The sequence below is a fragment of the Eretmochelys imbricata genome, chromosome 8 (assembly GCF_965152235.1).
Source record: "Eretmochelys imbricata isolate rEreImb1 chromosome 8, rEreImb1.hap1, whole genome shotgun sequence".
Lineage (NCBI taxonomy): Eukaryota > Metazoa > Chordata > Testudines > Cheloniidae > Eretmochelys > Eretmochelys imbricata.
Window position 1 is genome coordinate 87,276,678 of NC_135579.1, and position 20,408 is coordinate 87,297,085.

The following is a 20,408-nucleotide window of genomic DNA, read 5'->3' on the forward strand; positions in this document are numbered from 1 at the left end:
ACAAAAAGTGTTCTTTATTCAATGGATAAAAATGAATTCATAAAAATACACAGATGACAGAAAATATGCAGCTGCCAAAACATAAAAGATTTCTAATTTACCATACAAAAATCAGATGGGTGCACGCTGAGTGATATGGTCAAGGGTCTAAAGGAAAACTAATTAAAAAATGAACACCAGCTACAGAGTTTATTAATTATATGCCTCCTTTTACACACACACACACGTAAGAAGAAACTAATCCCATTACAACATGTAAGGAGATATTTTGCAGGGTACTAAGGAGGAGAAAACTAATATTTAAATAAGTTTAGAAAGGTACCATCCTGGCAGCCCTGCAGCCACAAGTCCTCTGTTTACCCATAGAACAGATACTGCTTCAATCCTGATCTGAAAGGACTACCTCCAACAGATGAGGGCAGTTATTAATGGTTTGTAGTACAGTGGGGCTAGAGGCTCAATTCTGTTGGCACTGTACAAACACACACTAAGAGACAGTTCCTGCCTGATAAAGCTTGCTATCTAGGGCCCTGATCCTGCAAAGGACTTATACACATACCTATTTTTATATGCTGAGTACTCCCATTGACGTCAGTGGGACTACTCACAGAGCCTAAAAGTTAAGCACGTATGCAAGTCTTTCCAGGATCTGAATCTCATTTTAGGCATTTCTATATTCAGTCCTTGGTCATGGCTGAACTGGTCCCCATTAAAAAGGTAATTATGATGGGTCAAAAAAACAAAAAAAAACAAATCCAAACCACAAACATCTTTGTGTGACAGACTAACAATATCCTGGACAAACCTTAAGGAATTAAGATAAATTTTAAAGTAAAAGCTTATTGAATTGGGGTTAATACCATTAGGGTCCATTGTATTAAATATGTAATTGTGTCTCTGTTGTTATGGAAGTGTATCTACAGTAAGGGATTGCAAATGTGATTCCTCCACTATCAGCCCTTTGAGGCCACTCCCCTGGCAAGGTGCACATATATACTCACTCAAACGGATTCTCCAAGACCAACAGACAAAGAAAGGGTTTTTGGATAAATAGCCTGCTTTCAAATTGGCTCAAGGCCTTCTTTCTGATCCAGCAAATGGACAGGGCCCTAATCCTTAGGGAAGGATTGGAAGGACTTGGCCTACTGAGGCACCATTAGACTGGGTGTCTGTTCTGAGCTGAAGCTGTGATTAACTTGAAACATCAAGAAACCCCTTGGGTGGAGTATTGAAGATCCTGTATTAGGGCTGGGATGATCACTGGTAAGCTTAGTAGTATGCGTTTTTATTGTTTTTAATATGTTTTGTCTGCAGTGCTTTTACCTTAAGAATAAAATAGGCTGTGCAGAAAGAGCTGTGTGATAAGTTATGACTGATCAGTCTCTGTAGAGAATGCAAGCAAGAGTGCAAGGGCAACCTCTCTCTGCTAGGGATAACACAGTGAAGGCAGGAAACAGTGCAGCCTGGAAATATGCCAGTAAGAAGTGGGTGAGACATGGGTGTCTACAAAAGAAAGGCAATGGCTAGGGAGCTGGAAGCCTGAGAGTAGTTGCCCTTGCTGGATCACACGTGCAATTGCCCTGAGCTGTGACACCTGGCAATAAACTGACACTATCAACTCATTTCATATAGGCCAATAGATGACTCGGGATGAATTTAAACACATGAGGTGAAGTCCTGGACCCATTGAACTCAATGGAAGTTGTCATTGATTTCAATGGAGGTTCTCACCCCTGGTCTAAGGAACAGAGGCTTGTATAGAAGCCTTTACTAATCTCCTGGGACATCCAGACCCTCATAATTAAAAGGACAATTAACCACTCTCTTTGCTTCCTGTTCTGACACTTGAAAATAATAGTATGAAAATCTTTCCATGTATAAGCAGTACAAATAGTGAATTAAACAGAGCTTTTCATCAGCATATTTCAAAGCACTTTACAAAGGCGGTCAGTATCATTTATCCCCATTTTACTGCTTGGGAAACCGAGGCACACAGAAGCAACATGACTTCGCCACCAGCCTCCTGGGTAGACTTGTAGGAGACAGGAATAGAACCCAAATCTGAGTGCTAATGCAGTGATATGGACACTAGGCCACAGTCCATCCCATTTAAACTCTTGGGTCATATTTGTAGCCTAAATACATGGATTTCATATATGTAAATACACCAAATGCTTTCTGCTGTGTACAAGCATACCTGGATCCAATAAGTTTTAAAGAATTTCCTGTATTGGCTACTTACCATTTTGTAAGAATTTGAGCCTTTCATAGAGATCATCACCATTTACTGAAACCAATCCCATTACAACATCACTGTGCCCTGAAGATGAAAGAAGAGCAATAAACTGTTAACTTGTTTGTATACAGGAAGCTTTCAATATATAAAGAGTTAGGGGGGGTGTTTTCTTGGTGCTGCTACTACACATTTCCTTTTCTGTATTTGCAGTTCAAGACATCGGATATTTCTCCTCACTGCTTCCGTCATCTATGCACTGACATTCAGGCCAAGATCCAGATTATCCTCCTCCAAGATCATGGTTACTGCTATGCTCTGTAGCTGCTGGCAGGGCCTGCTTGTACAGTGGAGCAGTTGGTATCTTCCATCTTCTCAGAATACCTGACATTTGTGACACCCCTGCTCTCTACTTGCCAGAAAACAGGTAAAAACACCAGCACCTAACACTTCCATCTAGCAGCTCATGTGTTGCTATGGAGCAGACACAACAGTAGATACTGCTCTTAGTCAGTTTTAGTGGCAGTGGCCACTACACGTTAGTGGCTTCTGTTCACTTTAACAAAGCTTGATTTTTTTTCATAACCAGTGTTTATAGAGCATTGTAACCAGAAGTCCAGCTGCATGACCCTACATGCATCTGAATGACAGGCTGTCGGTCTTGTAAGGAAGTACAGAGCTATTTTTCTGACTCATCCTGGAAATCAGATCATTAGCTCCATTCAGGAATATAAAGGACCCTTTGCTGTACTACTGATTGATCTCTTTAGCTCAGAGAAGCCCTTGAAATTGCCAGAATACACTTTCTGCGGTGAGAGAAACAAACAAACAATCTCTCACCTCCAGTAATATCCCCTGGTAGCTGAGGGGTTGTCTACCAGCTTTGTACCAGCTACTGCAGCTCCAGCCAGCAATCCATCTGAGAGTCACTGACTGATGCACTCACTTTACTGAGCTGCCTGCAGTTGCTGGCTGGGGAGTGGCCCAACCAGAGTGTGGGTAGGGGGACACTGCTGAAGGACATAGTGGGTGTGATGCATAGCTGGAGGACCTACAGAGCAGAAGAGGGTTTGTAAATGAGGGGTGGGGATTTAGAAGGGGATATCCATGATCTAAACGGATACACTGGCTGAGGGAGCTGTCAGAGCTAAGAGCTATCAAGGAAGACAGCAGTCAGAGTTCACACTATCTGTTGTAAAAGTGTTTTCCACCCACAGCAGCACCCAGTTTATTAAGCTTCCACTGATTATTTACCCCTACACATTTCAGGAACTAATGCCAGTCACTTGTGGCGTTCCACTCAGCATTTCTGCAAATGACATAAGGTGCTTTTCAATCAGTTGAGGGTCATTACAACCAACGGCTCTCGGTAACACAGACAAGAGAGAAAAAGGCAGAAGGTCCTGGAGGGAGAAATCCTAGTCACCTTGCTCAGGAAAGAGCTTAGGTTTGAAAGTATAGTCCTGTTTTAGGGCTTTGCTATTTTAACTAAATAAAGGCAAATCAGTTGGAGAATATCTGTTGGGTATGCGCTGTGGTCAGGAACTGGGTAGAGAAACCACCCATTTATAGGTTTCCTCATAGCAAGGATTTCCAAGAGCTCTTTAGACAGATATGGAGAACAAAGAGCATCAAGCAGCAATAGAAAATGATATTTTATGACAGTTATTATTGGTTTTAAACAAAACCAAACCACAAGAGAGCATTTGAGCTATATAATATTCAGACGCTTACCATTCATGTATTTGGTTGCTGAATACATACAAATATCTGCCCCAAGAGACAAAGGACGCTGAAACAGAATAAAAATAGAAGATTTGATTTAACATTCTTTCACCATTTTCAAATCACAAACTACTCTCACCTCATCCCACAGAAAGCAGAAGACTCAGGTAACAGGACACATGGGCTGGGAGTTTCAAAAGCACTGTCTATCTCCTATTGACTTCAGTGGGAGAAGAGCTAAGGCAATGCAATGCAGAGCACTTCTCAAAATCCTACCCCTAGTTTTTAAAATTTTATTTCCATTTACAGAATGCACCTACCAGACAGCTTGTAGGCACATACAGAATAGTAACCACTTCAACATTCTTACAACCTAATCAATGTTAACTGCACATACAAAATAACTTCCCCTGCCACTCAAAACCCTGAGCCTCTTCAAAGAAAACCCAGGTAACCAGGCCAATTTGTTCATTGCATTTTTTTTTTACATTCGTGTCTGGATTTGTCTTTCATCTTTATGACACTGCCTCAGGAAAATTGAAGAGTTTAGAGCAGGAGCAACTGAAACAGAATTCTTCACATTTGCGTAAGTTTTCAAATTGCTCTTCCAAGGAAAGAGTAATTGGAAATGACAAGACAAACAGCTGCTTTCTCTAACAAATTATCTGATTTTACATCAGTCACTAAATTACAGACTGCAAATTATTACTCTTTAACCTTTATACTGTGTTTGTTCAGTGTGTTAAAAGGCCAATGTAGTTAATAGATTCAGAACAAAAGGAGGGAGAAAAGCTTGCTGTCAGACTATGTACGGAAGTTTGGATGGTCTTGCTGTCATCTCTGACTAGTGGAATAGTAATGAAAGCACTAGTGCTTTCTTCTACATGCAACATATTGAAGTAATAATAAATTCATGGGGATAGTTATCCTGTTAGCATACTGTCCCAGTAGCAAAACTTCAAGTGTTTAATATATTACCTTTTAATATTTGTCAGACAATCCTACAGAGTTAATAATTGAAACAGATTTTCTCTTGTGATCAAGTTAACAGACATACTAGCTAGACAAGTTATTGCATACATTGCTCCTTCAACACATTTCCATACCAAGTCTTGCAGAAGCAACTCGGAGCCAAATTAGAAAAAAAGATCACTAAACTTTTTTCAAACTAGGGCCCCAACTCAAAAGCACACACTTAAACCTTAAGTACTTGCTTATATTCTTTGATGAACTAGTGCCTTTAAGGAAGAATATGAGGTATTACCTTGACAATGCCAAATCTTACAGCTTTGTATTTGTGCAGATCTACTTTAATCACATACAAATCTTTTATTTTGTAGCACCTCCTAAATTTATGAAGAAAGTAAAAAGCAAACCAAACATGACAATTCCGGTTCCCCAAATGCAGTAAATTAATCTAATTTTCATTAAATCCGATAAGTGCATGTGTGTGGCTTTGGCATGAACTGGAAACTATACCTCAGGATTTTTTAACTTGAAAAATTATTTCCTGCTGCATATGTTTCTACTGCACACATGGAAAAAATAGGGGAGCTTTCTGTGGCCAAAATAATAAGCACCAAAATTACCACAAATAATAACTAAAGACTGTGTAGCTGAGAGGCTAAACGGTTTTTTCTATATTTTCAAGATACTGTGTTCAAATACATTGAGGTTATAGTGTTAAAATATTTTGTTAACTTGTTCTCCAAAATCAAATGAGATTAAAGATTTACATTTTTTAAAAGAAAACAATTAAAAACACAGTGTAAGGCCCAGAAAGGTGTCCTAGATTAAAAAACAAACAAGACAGGAGAAGAATTCAGTCTTATAAAGAGGAGTTAACTATAAAAGCAACCAAATCAGAAAATCCATTTAAAGGTCATGTTAAGTCACAGTTAAAGAAGGTAGAAAATTAGCTTCACCACTGTGCTAGTGCCTTAGATAATTGTTTTGATTTAGTGCAACCATTAACTAATTTGCCTCTGTTTTAATAGATCTCACATCTTTATATGGCTAGCTGGTTCTTTTTCCAATTCATTCTTTAAATGGTGTAAAGTGCTTTGGATGAGATCTGTATTAGTTAAAGAGCCAATTGTGCATCCTCTTTTCAGCGTGAAAGCTTTAAAACAAACCGGAGGCCAAGAGCACTTCTTCACTGGTCATCCCTTCTGCCATTAGAAGTCATTAAAAAAGATAAATAAATCACTGTGTACCAACATTCCCATGATTTCAGACACCCAGTCAGCTTACCTGGAAATATGCTGACATAAAAGTGTTGTCTACTACTAAAATAATGTCTTTATGTTTATGGATGACATCTGCACAGCCTTGAATATCAATTATCTTCAGGGTGGGATTTGTGGGAGTTTCAAGCCAAACAAGCTGTAATTTTTCAATGAACAGAAATCATTAGTTTTAGATACATTGTGTATTTTACAGGTACCATCACCTATAACTTTTTTTAAAAGGACACTTTTTCCTTTTCTTCTTTTGCATATATTCTGAAGAGAGCACCAGAATGACAGCCTCACATTCTTAGATCTGGGCCTGATGCTATGGATCTCACTCACACACACACTCCTTTCTTAGAATTCCTTTAGCAACAACTTTACCAATATAATAGTGAATTTTTCTTCATATTTTGAAGAAAAGCTCTTAAAAATCATTAGCTGTATTTAATATTAGTTTGCCAAATGCCATGTTCCCATCCAGCTGTGAAAAGTGTCATTACTAAAAAAAAACAAAAACAAAAACAAAAAACCCATGAAAAAGCAGCCTTTAACTATTAACAGAGTCAACAGCAAAACCTTCCCTCCTCAACTCAGAAGCCCCTTTACAACATTCACCTCTGAACAAACATTTATTACTAGCCCAGTAAAAAAATATCCCTCTCTGCATGGCCCCTGAAGTGTTCCGAATTTGCCATCCAAATGCAGAGTGTTCCCAAGAAGAGACTTCAGAACTTTTAAGATCTGTGTTTATGTTTTCTGCCATAAATAAAAACCTGTCCTAAGAACTGCTACACAGTTTGTAAAAGGAACAAAATAAAATCATTCAAGACACACTGCAAATGGAATTCAGGAGTATTCTTCCATTACCTTTGTATCTGGTGTGATTGCAGACTCCAGGCATTCCAATTTGCTACAGTCAACAAAAGTAATCTTCAGACCCATTTTGGAGGCTACCTTCCTGAAATATCTGTTTGTACCTAAGACAGGAGGAACATTGTACTATGAAAGATATGCTTCTGCTTTACACTTATAAGAGGGGAGAAATTTTTCATGAACACTAGAGCACACTAACTTATTTTCATTTTATGGGTAAGAAAGGCTTGGGAGGGTGGGAGGAAGACAAGGCAGGATGCTTTACGCAAAAGTTAGACTAGTAATTTGTATTTTTAAAGTATGTTTTAGTGACTGGATGGGCTATTCCCTTCCTGTATGCAATTCAAGCTGCCATTTCCCCCTTTTCTCTTGACTTGCCATCAGATGATTTGTGCCAAAGCTGCGTAAAAACTTGTAGAAAAAAATAGTTAACAATAATTCCAATGCCAACCAAGTAACTATGTACAGAAGACCTTGATTATATGATAACTTATCCAAAGCACGTGTTGACCCTTGACTGACACGCCATCCAGGGTGGGCAGAATTGTGGGAGACTGTGCTAGCAGAAAGGAAATCATTGGGTAAGAAATTTTCTGTTCTGCAGCCCACTGTCTCCCACAGTTCTGCTATGCATGCAAAGCAGTGACCAGGACCAGAAAGGGATAACAGAACACACAACAGGAAACAAAAAGACCTCTGCCTTTTACAAGATTGCTCAAACAACATGTTTATTACTGGACCACCACCTTTAAGACCTTCCTGCCAAAGGAGCATTCTGCAGAAGACAAAGTCCACTCTGTAGCATCTGACAAAGGTTTTAGTCAATGATCATATTGCTGCTTTGCAGATCTCTGTGGTGCAAGTACATGCTCTTTTGGCCCATGAGGTCACCATAGATGTTGTGGAGAGCTCCTTGATTCCTTCTGGTACAGAACATTGGCTGCATTGTATACCTCAACAATACATAATCTGATCCATCTAGCAAGGGAGAGCTTGGAGACTCTGAGTCCTAGAGTTTAGCTGGAAGGAGACAAACAGGATGCCTGACTCCTCATGGACTCCGTATGCTTGATGTGAATCTTTTGTGCTCTTCTAACATCCAAAGTGTGCCACAGCTTCACAGTGAGGTGCTGTGGCTTTCGACAGAATCATAGAATATCAGGGTTGGAAGGGACCTCAGGAGGTCATCTAGTCCAACCCCCTGCTCAAAGTAGGGCCAATCCCCAATTTTTGCCCCAGATCCCTAAATGGCCCCCTCAAGGATTGAACTCACAACCCTGGGTTTAGCAGGCCAATGCTCAAACCACTGAGCTGAAGGGAGGGCAATCTTCCGCGAGGCATGGAAAGGAAAGTTCACCTTTGGCAAGAAAATATCTGGAGTTTTTAGCACCACCTTGTCATTGTGAAACATGCAGTAAGGTTTCTGCATAGATAAAGCTGCCAGTTCTGAAACTCATAGGGCAGATGTGATGGCCACCAGAAAACAGGTTTTGATGGAAAGATAGTATGAGGATGCAGAAGTCAGGGGTTCAACAAGGATGAGTGGTTAGGGCTTTCAACACCAGTGGTGGATCCCATTTAGGGAAGGTCAGTCCGACCGCCAGTCGGACTGCTCTGAGAAGCTTGGAAACCTGAAGGTTCTCAGCCAGGGAACCTGAAGATTCTGGGAACAGTACACTACCGAGGGCTAATTCCTTATCCACCCCTTGAAGAAGTCTAGAATAACTGCAATCCCCTGATCTTTTGGGTCTGCTCTGTGCTCAACATCAAAGGCTGAATTTAGTCCAAATTAGGCTTTTGGAATGCAAGCTCTCCTAGAGGAGAGCTAAGTCTCCTATCTCTTCTGAAGATAGGCCGAGCACAGCTAACACTTCCCTTTCAGTAGCCAGGCTGCTAGATGAAGACAGTCTGGGTCCAGATGAAGGAATGGTCCTTCATAAAGTATGTTGGGCCTCAATGGTAGGTGCAATAGTGGTTCCAGCTGTAATTCTATCAGGTCAGAGAACCAGAGTCTCCTTGGTCAGTGTGGAGTTAACACTTATCACTTTCTTCTTCTTGCTTTATCTTATGGATCACTTTCCTTAGGAGAGGAAAGGGTGGAAAGTGTATAGCAGGCCTTAAAGCCATCTGTGTGACAAAGCATCTATCCCCATAGCCTTGGGATCTGCTTCCCTGGTGAAGTATTTCAGCCACATTGCATTCTTGTGATTGGCAAACAAGTCAGCTGGAGGAAGACTGAATTGTGAGAGGAGGTTTAAGATTTTCTGGCTTACGCAACATTTCGAGTTGCTAATAATGGGCCTGCTGAGCGAGTCTACCTTTTGGTTCAGTTCCCTCTTATGTGATTTGCCTTGAAGAAAAGAGAGTTGCTTCTGCCCACTCCATTTTCTCTATCACTTGCACTTGTAAAGCATTGCATCTGGTTCCTCCTTGGTTCTTAATGCATGCATTCATGGTCATATTGTTGGACTGGATCAGGATGTGATTTCCTTCTGAGATTCCAGAGCTACCAAGAAGAGCTAATTTGATTGCCCTGAGTTCCAAGAGACTGATCTGTGGTTTTTTTCCCCGTAGAGCTCCAGATGTCCTTTACTGTTCTGGGTCCTAGATGTGATCCCCATTCCGCTATGCAGGCATTGGTGGTGAGGATCTGAGGGTTTGAAAAGCACATGGAATGACTCCAGCTGATATTTTCCCAGACTGTCCTCCGCTTCTAGACGTCGATGACATGTACCTCAAGTTGAATGCACTCTGAGGAGTGGTTCCATCCTTTCAGAAGAAAAGCCTGAAGACAGTAGATATGTGATCTCACCCATTGGGGTGATCCCTATGCATGTGACCAGGAGGCCCAGTGGCTGAAGGCACTGAGCAATAGTTGGGCACCTGCACTTGACCAGTGTGGATATCAGATTCTGATGAGATACCAAATGGAAATGTTTGACACTGGTTGTGACCTGTGCCATAAGCAAATCTCAGAAGCCTGGAATGGGCACACTAGAACGCGGAGGTATGAGTCTGCCAAATCCACTGAGGTTTGGAAGTTCCCTTGAGACAGACGTCATTATCAAAGCTAGGCTCTCCATCTGAAACTTTGTTTTCTTCATCCATTTGTTGAGCCTTTTGAAGTCAAGGATGGCTCTAATTCTTCCTGTGCCCTTCTGAACAGTGACGAAAACAGAGTAAAACCCGAAAAGCATTCATATGGGGAAATCCTATCACTCCCATGTTCATAGGTAGAAGATCTCATTCTGGAACAACCTGCGCTTGACAGGATCCAAGGTGACTGGAAACTAGAGGAAGGGGTGTGGTGGAGCCCTTACCTCAAGAGAGTAACTCTGGCATGTTCTCTCTCAAATCCACTTGTTTACAGTTGAACTAATCCATTGGTCTTGAAAATAGTACATCCTGTCTCCAAAGCTCAGGTCTGGGCCAAGGTACATTTGCTCATTGTGATACCAAAGATGGAGGTTTTCCCCTCACTCTTCAGTTCCAATGTTTTTTCCTTACATATCTGTTGTCTTTTCTCTGGAACCTCCATAAAGAAAATGGATGAAAGGAGTGTCTGTCTCCATGTGAGTTTGTAGTCCCTTCTTAAGAGCATTAAGTGGAGAAGGAAGGGATTGATTGATTTTACCTGCATTTTCAGCCACTATCTTATCCAACTTTTCTCCAATGAAAAGAGATCCTGTGAATTTAGAGAAGCAAAGGGCTTGTTTGAAGAGAGTAATTACTTTATAGGGATAAAGCCATGCCTCCTGGCCACAGAGCTAGATGCCATGGCACAAAACTGCATAGCATCAATTGACACAAATGCTGTTGCTATGGAGATTTTCATAAGTATAGAATTAAAGCTGGTTTGGTTTCTGCCCTTAAGAGCTTTACATTATTCCAGCCATGACACTGTGGCTCGAGCAAAGCAAGTGGCTGCCAGAGATGCTCCTAGGGTGTCTGAGGAAGCACTGAAGTCCCTTCTGAGGGTGGCTTCCACCTTCCTATCCATTGGATCTTTGGGAAAGAAGTCTTCTTTGCTTGGAATAACAATATCCCTTGCTAGAGATGTTACTGCAGCATTGACGTTAGGCATGTCAGTGATGGCATTTTTTGACTCCTGGAGCTTGTAGAATCTGAGCATGTACTTGTTTAAGTGATTATCCTTTTCAGGAGCTTCCCACTCCTTCCTCATTATTTCCTCAAGGATACATACAGAAGAATAGAGAGGATTTAGCAGGCAGTATTTGCTCTGAAGCTTTGTCCTCATGGGCCTGCTTAGGTTGGATCTGTATAGTGGAGACAACTTTTTCCACGTCTTCAAAACTTCCCGGGGATGGGGGGGGATGGACAACACACAAAAACCCCCACACTTTTGTTGCATTTTATCAGTATCTTGCTCAGAAACAAAGTCTGATAGTTCTCTTTCCTTGGTAGAGAAGGAGGACAAAATACTTTTGGGGCTCTCTTATCCTTTTTGTTCTTTACTTTTTCAAGAGATGGGAGGGAAGAAGAGCAGTGGGGCACGTGCTTTTCAGGCTTGACCAGCCAGCTATGCCCTGGGCAGAGTCTTTTGCGGCTAGCCTTGCATAGGCTCTTGACAGTGCTGGAAACTTCTCCCTTGGGAGTCCTCCCCCACAGGCTCCCACTCCCCCACGTTGGGGGATGGGGACTCATTGCCAGAGTTTCCTGACTCAAGCTGAAAGGAAGGGGGCTGAATTGTGAGCCCAGATTCTTTCCCCAGAGTATTCTGGACCCATTTCAGGACTGAGGTGGGGGGGTGGGGTGGGCAACGGTAGCCCCGCTACAGACTTATTCTCATGATTTTGAATTGCCCCAGGATTTACCCCACTGGGCTGGCTGAATGAAGTCCTCCTGGTCCTTAGAGCCTCTCCCAGTTCTGCTCTAGGTCGCCTCATAAGGCTTTTCTGTGGTACAGTCATGGCTTCCTGGGGAGATCAGGTCCCAACATGTCTGGCTGGCTAAATGCTCCGTGCCCTCAGCTGGCTGACCCTTGCACTGGTAGATTAGGCAGCACATAATTCACCCTCCATGGAGTCTGCTAAAGTTGCCTCCCAGATGGAGCAACATCTGGACTTAGCACTGTATTTGCATGGCTGCTCTGCCATCTCTGAAAGGGGGCAGAAGAGCTCTGCAGGGAGACACCGAAGCTGAGACTCTGTGCAGCTTTGCTGTTGCACTGCTGAATACCTGGTCCAAGAGAAGGAGAAGAAAAACAAAGAAGGCTGTTCACTGCTACCTGAAAATGAAGAAAATAAAAAGGCAGAGGAAAGGCAGGAGAAAAGAGAACCACAACCGACTGCTACCAGGGAAGCAGAAAATCTGGTGGCAGCCAGAGAATGGGGGTGGGGGGGGGGGAAGTGCTGCAGCTTTGAACGGCCTCTGGAACTGCACACAGGAGGTGACTAGCTCATGCACAGCAAAATTATGGGAGATGCTGGGCTGCAGAGTGTTGTATTTTCAAACAGTGCTCTAGACGTAATGGGAGACCATTAGGGCTATTGTTTCATATAAATTTCTTAAGTACTTTTTATTTTGTAATATTACATTGGTCTCTCCTAAAGGAAGATGAAAGTCAGGATTGAAAGTAAATCTTTATACTGGTCCCAACGTGCACACCCATAGTGGTTTCCAACTTGAGACCTGAAGAGAGGAGGGGAAAAAAAAAAAAACCAGAAGGCTAGAATACCACTCTCTCCCCCCACATACACAACACACTCCCTGTCACACTCTACCCCACCCCCATTTGAAAAGCACGTTGAGCCACTTGCTTGCTGCGATAGCTTCCACAATGCACTGCTCTCTGTGGCGGTTGCAAGAGCAGCTAATGTGGCCATGCCAGTGTGGACAGATTGCAGCACTTTCCCTACTGCGCTCTACGAAGGCTGGTTTAACTCAAAGCACTCTACATCTGCAAGTGTAGCCATGCCCTGAGTTTGCCTGTTTCCTCCCTTCCCTACAGCCCCTGGCAGTTCTACTCTCCACATCATCTTTCCATACCCCCACCTGTCCTAATTCTCCTCACAGTCATGTGTTTCTACCATGCAGCCTCAGAGTGGCCACCCGTTTCAGAGTCTATTTAGTAGGCTTAACTAAGAATTTAGGAGGGAAAGGAAGAAGCAGGAAGAGAGATTACAATTATTATATTTCTTGTCTATTCCATTAGTCGGTGGTGACAAAAGCAAGGAGACGGATATTCCCCTAAGCTTCTTCCTTTGGTATGTTTCAGTTAAGCTCTTCTATAATTCTTTCACAGGAAATGTTGAGAGAGAACAGAAAACAAAAGTAACTATGTTATCCTTACAACATGCATCTGAAAACACCAAGCCATGATAATCTACTGTCTGAATTAAAAATAAATGCATGGATAACCGTATGGATCTCATTCCCTTGAAGCACTAACTTATTTAGCCACCAACAGCATGAAAGAGGCACACTCAGTTTGAAATCTAGTTTTTGTTTTGTTTTTCTTTAAATCACGTAAAAGGACATTACAGATACTGCACCTGGCCCTGAATCCCCAGTGGGGACAATTTTTGATTATATTTATCTGATCATTTATCTGTTTTTCAAAAAACATTTTTCTTTTCCCATTGCTGTGCAAAAGGCACATACAGAGTGCAGTCCAATGCACAGAGAAAAACTGAAAACAGAGAAATTACTTTTCTGAACTTTCTTGAGGTAATCTTAGGCATCCCTTGTAATAACAGTGGGGTTTAAAAAAAAAATCTGACAAATGCCATTTTTACATTGATGCCTCTCTTTAAGAAAGCTGCATCAGTACAAAAAGGTTTATGGCCTGATACTCAAAGGCGCTGCATGCAAACAATTTCCACTAAAGTGCATTGCAGCTGAGCACTTCCTAAAAAAAGGCCTAGATTTTCTTCCAGAGTGACCCCACCAAATTTTTATTCTAGTCTACTATTCTACCTTAATTAGGGTTCATTTACCAGTGTATGAGCTCATTAACTCGGAGGTTTAGCCACAAAGCCTACAGCGATGACCAAGTGCTGTTGGCATATCCAGTGTAATTTTTTATTTAATTTTTTTAAACACTGGAAATAACCAATTTAAAGAGAGATGTCAATCTCACAAAGGCAATTTTGATGTCCATGTAGAGAATGGGTTTTCTGAGTCAACTTGGGATCACATAAGCATCTGACATTTAACTCTTGGATTCCTTGTGGCTCGATACACATAAATAGACTCTCTTTAGATCTTATTTCTGGGTTGGGAATGTGAGGATCATACCCTTGTCATGCTATCGTTATGTTTTTCAAGTGGAGATCAAGGCTCATTTTTGTTCTCATCAGGGTAGAAGACTTTTTTCCATTTATTCTGTCTGGGAAAGTAATGGACCAGGTTGGATTGTATACTTCTGTGGAGAAATACTCTACAGCCAGCAGCCTACTTTACTGATGGCCGGTTAGGACATTATGATGATTTATCACCTTCTGACACACTGGTTCCTTAGTAACCCCCCCTTTTTAAGCTATTCCCACAGGTCATCCTGGTATATGGATGACCCATTTGTAACAGCAGCCAATAGAGGCTAAATGGCAGGGGTCAGTATCCCCAGTCTCCAGTGGTCACTGTTGAAAGGCTAGAGCCTGAAAGATGGTAGTGTGGAGCATTTAAGTCTCGGGCAATGCTGGTTTTGGTAGTGGAGAAGTAAATGCCACCACTTCCTCTGTAAATTTAAGTCAGCAACACTGTTTCATGTACTGGCCAGCCAGGTAAATCTAAGTGGCTTGGAAAATAAGTCAACATTTTTTTTTACTACGAGAAACTGCTTTGTGGATAATGGAGGGCAAGGTGCTGAATTCCTTCAAACATACTGTCCAGCTCTTGCTCAAGAAAACATCTTAACAAATATTGCCAGTGGTTGGCCTTTCCCTAACCTTTCCTTTGCTGAAGAGGTAGCTAATCAACTCTGGTGGCATCTGGACTCCTCTGCTTTTTTTCAATTTAGTTCAAGACCTGTATATGATCTGGAGGCTATATTAGCTAGATTGATTATCTCCTTGTAGTGATGAACAACCAAAGGTCAGCTGTTGACCATGCTGATTATTCTAGCTCTCTCTGCAGACCAAGAAACAGGAATCTTGAGGTAGTATTTACTTTCTCAAAGACTCTGGCAGAAGTGTACAAGGTCACACTTCCATTAATACATTCTTTCCTCTAAAAGTTCCCAGAGTAATATGAACAATTCTCTACCATATGGAGGCTCAATAAGGTTATGTCACCCCTCCCCCATGTAAGGCTCCATAAGGATGCATCATCACTCCTGTTCACATTTGTGAGGCCTCTAGAGAAGATCACAAGAGAACATGGGCTGCAATGTTATCAATATATGGAGATCTCACAGCTCAGACTCAGACAAGGCTTCCACAGTCCCTGGTAAAGATAATAGTTTGGAATGAGAGTTGTCTGAAACTCAATCCAGACAGGATTGAGGTGATGCTGGTGAGTAGAACAGGTAATCTAGAGGAAATGACAGAGATGATGTTTTTTTGTTTTGTTTTTTGGAACACTGGCAATCTGGGGCCATTTTGGATCTTTAGCAGCTACTGGATTCCTAAGTAGAATCAACATTTATCTGTGCACAGCTAGGAGGCTGGGACTTTTCCTCTCAGAAGCAGACATCACCAGTTAGCCACACCTTTTGAGTTCTCCAGCTTAAATGAGTGCAACCATTCTACAAACATTCACATCTCCACCTTTGGCCAATGAAGTCACAAAACAGTGGTCTGTTATCACAGAAGACTTTTCATTGCATGAAGTATTCTTTCCAATTATTTAATATATTTAAGAGGTGTACAGCTAACACAGTTAAGACCTAACATATATTGGTGCTAACTTACCTCCATAAACATCATCCATACAGATAACAGTGTCTCCCACCTTTAACAAATGTGTAATATTCACAGTAGCTGCTAAACCTGAAGCATAAGCTAAACCTAGAACAGAAAAAAGAATCACTGTGGCAGAGAACAAAGACACATTTATATTTTAGAGAGAGATGTCTTTACATCATGTTATGAACATAAAATTTCTGTCACCCCCATTTTCCTGTTTAGTGTCAATGTTTTATAAAGGGCCAGACTCTTACTTAAACTGAATAGTTACTGCGTGAGTAGGTCCACTGAACTGCAGAGTGGAGTTGATATTTATGTACTAACCATTGTTAGCACTTTTGATTAAAGAATATTAATTCAGGTATATTCTAAGAAAAAAGATCACACCAGTGAAGAAGCTGACACTTGAAGTAAATGCTGACAGCAAAAGCTGAGTTAAATGATTTACTGTTAGTGGTCAAACTCCAGTGCTCCAACCCTCTTAGGATACTTTTATTGTATTCCACTCCGAAGATACACATGCTGACATATTTCTTAATGAAAATGCTGAGAGCTTACAGTACTTGGCTCCATCCAGTGCTGCTACAGCCTTTTCCAGGCAATTCCGAGTAGGATTTCCACTACGGCTATATTCGAAACCCTGTGATGAAAATAAGATACAAAAACAACAGTAAGTGCTGGGGATTTTGGAGGAGGTGCTGTACAATAATATAGTTAGCTAAACTTGTACTGACAATCACCTGTCTTAAAATTTGGTAAAATCCTAGACCATCCAAGAGATCCATATTCCTAACACTAAGTTATGCATCCAAAAAAATAGCCACCTGCTATCACAAGTTGTTGTAGACCCCCCCACACACAGGGATCCAATACCTGTTGCTTGTCAGAACAGAAGACAACCTATTTGCAGTCAAACTAAGCACTCTCATACGCTCTAGTAAGTCTTTTCTCTGAGTCATAACCTAAATTTCGCTGGTAAGGTTTTAATATGTCCTGTTATATTTTGTTGATAATTAGTCTCACATTGAAAGACTACTTTTACTAAAAGGGGCTTCTATAGTTCAATTCCAAGCATTAACATTTATCTCTCCATTTTGGGAACTGAAGCTAGAGCTTCAGCTGTGTAAATTTGTACAGCTCCACAGATTTCATGTAGCTATGCTAATTTACATCAACTAAGAATCTAGCCTGTACGTCTAAGTCACATACAACTTTTAAAACTTAAGGGTTAGTATGGGAAATCTGGATGCAGTGTGTGCTCATTTAAAGTACAGGCTGTATTATAATGAAGATAAAATTTTACAATAAATTAATTTGCTACTATTTTAAAAATAACTCCATTTTTGGCACCAGCTGATTTTAATCATCTTATTCTAGCAATAATTTTATGAGACTCCCTCATGGACATTCAAATAGGATATAATAATCTCTCTGGTACTTTGCAAAGTGTCCATGCACTTTGCCTCCCATTGAGGTCAACTGGAGTTAATCAGTATTTCAGGCCCAGGCTCAAATATTGCGTAATTGGGGCTTGATCCTGCATCCATTGAAGTTAACGGTAAAGATCCTACTGGCTTCAAATGGTGAAAGACCAGGTCCTGAATCCTGTTCCACAATTCTGGAATGCAGTGTTGTCTCAAGTCTTCAGCAATGCACGAGTGTCACACAGGGATGCCAAAATGTATAATTGGTAGTCACATGAGCTGCCTCAGAACAAATGTTTACCTATCTGCAATAATAAACTGAACTGAATCCAAAACCTCCAGGGTTAATCAAAGGGAAAGATGAGCTTCCCTTTTAACACACACAACACTCTGCCAGTTGCAAGGCAGTTGCTGCAGAAAGCTTGTCAGTAGATTTTGAAAGCCACCAAGTCAGTCTGAAAAATTATGATCCTCAGAAGAACAAGTATTTTCTTGGCACAAGTCATCCTAAATTCCAACTGGCATGTTGGGAAGACCTTCACTGGTGCAATAAGCCCAACAGCCCTGAAAGGGGCATTGGAGCTCTGTCTAAAGAAACTCAACAGGGAAAAGGAAAAAAAAAAAAAAGAAGAAGAAGAAGAAGAAGTGGGGGTGGGGGAGAGTCTGGCTAAGTATTCTGATGTCTTTCTAGTTTCAGAATCCCTGTATAAAGAGATTCTTCATCCTGTTCTGGATTCTGATACAAGCTCACACAAGGTAAAGAAGTTATCTTTGAACTTGCAGTAAGAATGTGGCTCAGAAAGTTGGATAAAAAGTATATTCCATTAGCTCTCCTGTATTTCTCTTCTCCAACTGACTGTAAACAGCTTGTGATTATTTCCTATTTTAACTCAAATTTGGCAAATAATTATTGGTCTGTCACTCATTCACAAGTATTTGATATTTAAATTTAAATTCTGTCAGGAGGACAGTGAGAGGACACACTGATCACATGGTACGTTTCCATTCCTTAGTTAAATAAGGGTAATGCTTAGAATCAGGGTTTTGGTGGGGAGTGGCAGGGAGAATATCACATTTATGAATTCAAAAGTTTATTTTTCACAATTATTGCCCAAAGTCTGCTTAATTCTTAGTTTCCACAAAAATTTCTGCCAGTATTCTCTATTATATTTATGGAAAGCGAGCAGCAAATGTTTGCCAACATTGTTGGAAGACAGGATACTGGGCTAGATGGACCTGTGGTCTGACCCAGTAGGGCCATTCTTATATTCTAATTGAAACAAATTAATTTAACAATACTGAGGAGGTTTTTCTGTGGTTGTTGTTTATTACAGTATGGACCCAGATTACATTCTGCTATCAAATTTCAGCTGAAGTAGTATTCTGCTTGCCCACAGACCACGTGATAAATGACAGAACATTCATCTGGCTTTCAGTTTCCTGATGTCAAAAGCACTTCATGGAATCTACACCAACGTATCAACAGAGAGTCAAAGGCAAAAAGAGGAGGAGTTAGGTACTCAACTCCAAATGACTTTTAGTTTGTCTTGGAAAATTTCCCTCAGAGGCTGTATGTTTTTTCAGATCATGGGGAAATCTCTACATGAAGGGAAAAGATTGATGTTGCTGGCTTCATTTGTTTACTTAAGTTAGTACTAGGGAGGGATAGTAATATTTGGACCTGCACACATGGGTCATTTTTTTAAAATGACTATTGATTTAGGGTGCTTAATTTGAGACATATTAGAGGGCTCTGATTTTCAGGGGGCAGGTACTCAGCACTTGTTTAAAGTCAGGCCCCTTCAATGTGTCTCAAGCTGGGCATCCAAAACATCACTAATCAGGTAAAGATCTTGGATCCTAATCAATGGCATTTCAGTCTCTGAACTCTGCCAGCAAGCATTGTTTCCTTTCAGCCTATAGTACAACCCGTTCTCTAGCATAATTTGTAGTTTATGGCGTATTGCATTGCTTTTTGCTCTGCTCTGCAGTATGACCACTTTTTAGTAGTATTACAGTTAAGAGAAACTGTAAGGACCATAGAGACTAACAAATTTATTTGAGCATAAGCTTTCGTGAGCTTCAGCTCACTTCGTCGGATGCATCCGACGAAGTGAGCTGTAGCTCACGAAAGCTTATGCTCAAATAAATGTTAGTCTCTAAGGTGCCACAAGTACTCCTTTTCTTTTTGCGAATACAGACTAACACGGCTGCTACTCTGAAACTTGTAAGGACCATATATCCATGCCTACAAACTATCAAGGAACTTTTTTTATTACTATTCTCCCATACTAATACTACTGGAAAATCAGACTGAAGGCAGAAATACAGTCTAATGACCTGATTCTGATCCACATTTAGCTAATTGTGGGAGAAATTAAGGCTCCAAGCTGACTAGTCTCAGAGGAAAACAAGTTTGCCTTCTCTTGACTCATGCTACAATTCTGCGCTAACGAAGCAGAAACAAGGGAGGGAATTATGTTTTTCTTCCAGCCTGTTTTGCATTTTTACTTAGGGCTTCTCTACACAGGGAGAAAGTCTAAAGTAGCCGTTGTGCACTAGCTATTCTGCGTTAACCCCACCCCCCCAAGTGGATACCCTTACTGAGCACTGAAAGTGCCCCTGTGCCTATTAACATACTTCCAATCTGAATTAAGTTAAGCTAAACTACCTAAGGGTACACTTAATGCACAGTAAGGGTGTCCACACAGAGAGATAGGGTAAGAATGTAGAGTACACTACCTACTCTACCTCCCTCGGGCAGCCAAGCCCCTTCTTTCATCATTCTGACATTGCTAGACTTTCATGCATTAAACGGTTAAAGAGTTAAAAACTTTATTAAACATTATAAATGTTGATTTTTAAATGCATAACATGTCTCTGCACTGAGTATTTAATGATGGATATACTGCTTTGGACAGGTGCTATTTGGGCAGCTGCCACCTGGTTTATGAAACTTCCAAGCTGTGTTTTATATAAAGTGCAGTGACAAAGGATTTCTGTTCTGTGATATCCCCTGGAATCTCTAGAGTTAAAAATGAGTCTGCATTTC

At 41.0% G+C, this 20,408-nt stretch overlaps 1 protein-coding gene across 5 annotated transcripts in view; it reads right to left on the reverse strand.

Annotated features, from left to right (window-relative positions):
• CTH (cystathionine gamma-lyase) overlaps positions 1-20,408 on the reverse strand; it is a 51,308-nt gene that overhangs the window by 20,997 nt on the left and 9,903 nt on the right. For all 5 annotated transcript variants that reach the window (XM_077825422.1, XM_077825421.1, XM_077825419.1 and 2 more), the window contains 6 exons: positions 16,491-16,572; positions 15,939-16,034; positions 7,060-7,169; positions 6,212-6,343; positions 3,968-4,025; positions 2,243-2,320 (listed from right to left, as the gene is read on the reverse strand). In XM_077825422.1, the coding sequence (XP_077681548.1) occupies positions 2,243-2,320; positions 3,968-4,025; positions 6,212-6,343; positions 7,060-7,169; positions 15,939-16,034; positions 16,491-16,572 (556 nt within the window). The remainder of the gene's footprint in view (positions 1-2,242; positions 2,321-3,967; positions 4,026-6,211; positions 6,344-7,059; positions 7,170-15,938; positions 16,035-16,490; positions 16,573-20,408) is intronic.